This window comes from Hordeum vulgare, chromosome 2H, assembly GCF_904849725.1.
Source record: "Hordeum vulgare subsp. vulgare chromosome 2H, MorexV3_pseudomolecules_assembly, whole genome shotgun sequence".
Taxonomy (NCBI): Eukaryota; Viridiplantae; Streptophyta; class Magnoliopsida; order Poales; family Poaceae; genus Hordeum; species Hordeum vulgare.
Genome location: NC_058519.1, coordinates 643,959,670 through 643,964,361, shown reverse-complemented (window position 1 = coordinate 643,964,361; position 4,692 = coordinate 643,959,670). Strand labels below are relative to the sequence as shown.

The window sequence follows — 4,692 nt, the reverse complement described above, 5'->3', positions numbered from 1 at the left end:
CTCCTCTGTTGTCCGCATCACCACGATGTGTGTGCCGCAGCGGTTTGCGGTGATGAGCCGAGTCGAGATCAACCCTAGCCACCATCATAAGAAGAAATCAGATCTGCTCTGCCTCCATGCGCATCTCATCCATTGCCATTCGTTATGTTTCTAGGATGTTTCCACAGATTTGTCAAGATAGTTTTCACTAGGATGTTTCTAGGTTATCCTTCTGTTATTATGTTTGTGTTTATGTTGTACTATGGTGATTGTGTGTAGTATGATACGATAACAATAGTGTGATTTCGTAAAAAAGGGTATTGGTGTGGATTACTTTGATTTTACAACATTATTCTTTAGATTTCTCCCTAACCTACATACGTAAATAAATCTCACAAACCAAGGTAGGGCGAGCACCTCGCCCTACGGAGAGCTCCGCCCCAGGCTACCGCGCTCGTATTCATCGGAGGGCACGAAGATAGTCAACATCTCCGACGAGGAGTAGCTAGATGATCTACATAGTACCTAGGATTTTTAGTTTGCATGTTTTTGTATGAATATAAGAATCTAGTATAAGATGTTCGGATGCAGTTATGCTAATTTAAGTCATGCCCGATCATTTCACGTGGACACGTTCGCGGGTGTTTAAAAGGCCATACTTGTCATACGAGGTTGTAGATGCTCTTAAAATGAGGAAAACAAATCAGATGGGTTGATTTAGAGCTATCACAAACGCCAACTGTAAAGATGTAAACAAATGAAATATACTCGGATGATGGACGGATGAAATGTATCTGGATTCACAGCTGGCGATAGAACACAGAAGCCGTGTGGTATTCTTCAAAACTCCATGCAGTTAGGGCATCGATTAAGACCCGCAGTTTAACAGCGTATATTTTACGAGATGGGCGGTTAACAATGTATTCCACCATCCTAATCATGGTATTTGGAATCTCTATACCTTTTGCGTTCTCATCGAGACCACTCACTGAAAGCAACTCTAAAGGCAATGTGCGCAAGGCGAACCCAACCCAATCCAATCCAAATCCATGCGTGCGTGAGTGGCGTCGCCAGACAAAAAAGAAATATAGAAGCGATAGCGATTCGTCCCGGCAGGATGTGGACGCCGCGTTACCTTGGCAAGCAAGGTTTATCGTGAAAAAGGAGTGTGTGACAGTATGCTGCATTATTCTTAGGGCGCGCCCAATCAATAGTGCATGCTCCGCGGGAAAGTTTCAACGTTCAACTCCTCCGTTCTTTTTCACGGAGAAAGTAGCTACGGGTGAGGTTTGTAGAATAATGGGAGGAGAATTCTTAGTGATGCATGCAATGCAACAACATCGGTACACGCGAGGACAAACCTGCAGTTGTCACTGATAGCTACGAGTAGATTTATTTTAGGCTGGTGCCTTTAGATTGTGCAAGTAAACAAATATGAGGAGAGAATTGGGCACGTCCAAGGAAAAGTAAAATGAGGGACCCGTGTTGTCATTTTGTTGGAATTTACTAATCTGAATCCAATGTCTCTATCTCTTTTTTCATTTACCTTTTACCTTTAGTTGTAACCCTGTGACTTATTTTACTCCATATGACTATTTTTGCTACGCTTCACACATCAGCTGTTGACCTGTTCCCTCGAGACATATATATTCATAGTTTTTACCATTTTCGTCTAAACTTGTTAAGGTGAAGCAACAGCTATTTGGGGGTGGAAAACTCGGACACATATGTGTTGCCTTGTTGGAGAGTAGTACTATTTTTTTGCATGTGGGTACAACTTGTTGGTATGATTTTTGTTCGTCCTCACAAAAAGAAGTACTCCTTATCGCATGATTAGAGTATGTTCCTTAAAGAGAGAAAATATTTTTGATGTTTTTGGACAAATACCTTATCACCTGATTTAAGAGTGTGGTTTAGACAAGGAACCGTAAAAGGTGTAAAGTTATAACAGAGCCAAAGTCAAACAAATATATTAATGAGCGGATAAAATGCGACAGCTTGGCAGCCGTGGGTAGAACGCACAAGATGTTGGCCATTATTGAAAACTCTATGAAGTTAGGGCAAAGATTAAGACGTGGAGTTAACAATGCCTGTCTTATGAGATGGACTGTTAATAATGTACCACTACTGTGTACGTATTATGTTGTAATGAGGGAAGTGCCAATGGGGCTTACTCGCTGTCGCAGTAAACACAAGCGCATCATTAAATCCGGTCCAAAAGCTCGAAAACATGTTCGCGTTTTCAACCGACTGACTGAAAGCGACTCTCAGAGTCTCAGGTGGAGCACAGCCAGACAGCTTCAGAGTTTCCGTTGGTAAATGTAGGAGATGCACGCGAGACCAATCTAGCAAGCCGCCTGGATTTTTTATCAATCTCATTGTGCCTCGCTCGCTCGATCTGCCGCACCTACGGTTTATCTATTTCAGCATGTTCTTATCACCATTGAGGACCAATCCATGAACTTTCTCTGAAAAATCCAAGCAAGCAGTTCTATTTGATCTTTTCTCCACACTCTGATTCCATTCCATATCTGCACTTTATAAACGCAGCCGATGCACACCTGCCGGGTAAGGGACTAACCGGATACATGACCTTATGTATAGCGTGCGCCGTCGATCACCGTCGAAGGCATGATCGATCGGCAGCGCAGCACACGGCCAGCTACAAAATATACAGAGGAGGGAATCGGCGGCGCGCGCTGATTTTAGCAGATGACGCACGAGTTGGGGTCCTCCTCGGCGCTGCAGGGGCAGTGGTACGGCGGCGGCAGCCCATACCAGCAGTACGGCGGGCACGCCGGCGGCTTGTCCGGGTCCTTCTTGTCGGCCTCCTTCTTTTCGTCTTCTTTCTTGGCGGCGTCCTTCTTCTCCTCCTTGGCCGGGCCGACGGAGACCATCTGCGCCGTGGCGAAGAACTTGCTGCGCAGCCTTTCGACGAGGTGGACGGGGTCGACGGTGCCGATCACCGTCATCTTCTGGTCCTTCATGTCCACCGCGATGTCGTCTATTCCTGAGGAAGCAACAGTCGTCGACGTCGTGAGTGTCAGATTGAGATATGGATCGGTGAGCCGCATGATTGGGCTACAATGGAAATCCTGGCCATGACCAGTCCCCTCCACGATCACCACGGAACTGGGGAAGAAGGTGAAGCAGGGGAGTAGAGTACCGTGGAGACCGGAGACGACCTGGATGGCCTTCTGCTTGTGCCTGTCGTCGTGCAGGTCCAGCTTCACCACGACCTGAATTCCCGAGCCATCAAAGAAGAAAACAAGATGAACAAACATGAGCAGAGTCGTAATTGAAGTCAGAAGAGAGAGAGAGAGAGAGAGAGAAATCCCAATTCGCTCGACTGTAAGCAAGAAACCTTCTTCTCCGCCATGGACCCGACCCGGCCGGCACTGACCGACTGACGAACGTTGGCGGGTGTGAGCCAAGGGAACCGGCGTGCGGCGCTTCGTCTTGATCGGCGATGGGCAAGGCAGAAAGGTCGGTATAATTTGGGAGACAGAGCCGACGGATTCATCCGGATTCTTATAGGCGGCCGGGGCGGGGCCGGCAGGCACGGCGCAAAAAGTCACGGGCGGGTTCCTTTCAAAGACAAGTTTAGCGGGAAAGATGGCGCTGGGTGACACCGGAGGCCGGCGGATAGCCGCACCCATGGTTAACCAAACCAGGGTTCAGGGGCTTGTTTATTGGTGCTGAGCGGAGCCGCGTGGCCTTGGGGATCGTCGTGTTGATGGGAGGGGAGGCGGTCGTCGCGTCAACGGGTCGGCCGGCCAACGACCCGCCGCCGCCGGAGCCTTGGTACACGTTCGGCCGTGGTTGCTTGATTGCGAGCACACTGAGGACTGATTTTAATCGGAAGCCTGTCCTGTCGCTGGTTGGCGGTTGCTTATAGTAGAAGTCCGGAGCTCGTCCCTTGTCCCTCCTGCCTGCGGATGCATGCCCCATCGCCATTACTGTTACAACAGCGACGGCAAGTGGCCATGCCGGTGCTCCACCCGCCAGAAAAAATAGAAAGAGGGAAGACGATATTAGTTGCTAACCACAACTGAACTGATGCTTCCTGCATCGATCCTTTTTCCTCGTATACATAGAGCATCTCGAATAGAAGATGCAAATTTAAAAACATAAACCTAGGTGTTGTATAATTTATATCATTAAAAAATGTTTTTACGTACATCTTTAAAAAAGAACCAACTTTAACACATGATGCAAAATGAAGATGTAAAGAGCAACTTCAATAAAAAATGCAAATAAAGATGTAAAATTATATTCTTCAACTACTATTTTATTTCAAACCTATACTTCAAACATAGCAAATTCACTACATAATTCTAGTTAATAAAACCATAGCAAACTCAACTGCTACTAATTCAACTATTACTAGTTCTGAGGTACTACATTCATCTACTACTAGTACTAGTTCAAACTACATTGACTTGAACTACACCGAAGATAAAACTACTCCGCGTCATCGGAGCTCTCGAACTGCACCTCGTTATCGGAGGTCATGAACTACACCCAGAACGCATCCCGGTCCGAGTCGTCACAGACCTCCTCAAAGGACTCGACGGCGATAACCGTCGAGGGACCGGCCTCATCTTTCTTATTCTTCTTCTGCTCGACCTCACGCTTCCATAAGAACTCCTCACTTGTAGAAAACAGGTCTTTCGTTTGACCACTTAGTCCTGGTTTGGTTTTGAATCAGGA

General features: G+C 46.8%; 1 protein-coding gene across 1 annotated transcript; it reads right to left on the bottom strand.

The window, feature by feature from the left end:
• Nucleotides 1-2,473: 2,473 nt before the first annotated feature.
• On the bottom strand, nt 2,474-3,504 carry LOC123428283 (heavy metal-associated isoprenylated plant protein 39-like). Its single transcript, XM_045112476.1, has 3 exons — nt 3,344-3,504; nt 3,146-3,218; nt 2,474-2,989 (listed from the first exon to the last, which is right to left on the bottom strand). Exons 1-3 carry the CDS (start codon nt 3,500-3,502, stop codon nt 2,685-2,687), a joined length of 537 nt encoding a protein of 178 aa, XP_044968411.1. The 5' UTR covers nt 3,503-3,504; the 3' UTR covers nt 2,474-2,684.
• Nucleotides 3,505-4,692: the final 1,188 nt, after the last annotated feature.

Coding starts and splice junctions, on each gene's coding strand:
- LOC123428283 (XM_045112476.1), bottom strand. CDS start 3,502: ATGAATCCGTCGGCTCTGTCTCCCAAATTATACCGACCTTTCTGCCTT. Junction 3,219..3,343: donor GGTCCATGGCGGAGAAGAAG/GTTTCTTGCTTA, acceptor TCGGGAATTCAG/GTCGTGGTGAAGCTGGACCT. Junction 2,990..3,145: donor GGTCGTCTCCGGTCTCCACG/GTACTCTACTCC, acceptor TTGCTTCCTCAG/GAATAGACGACATCGCGGTG.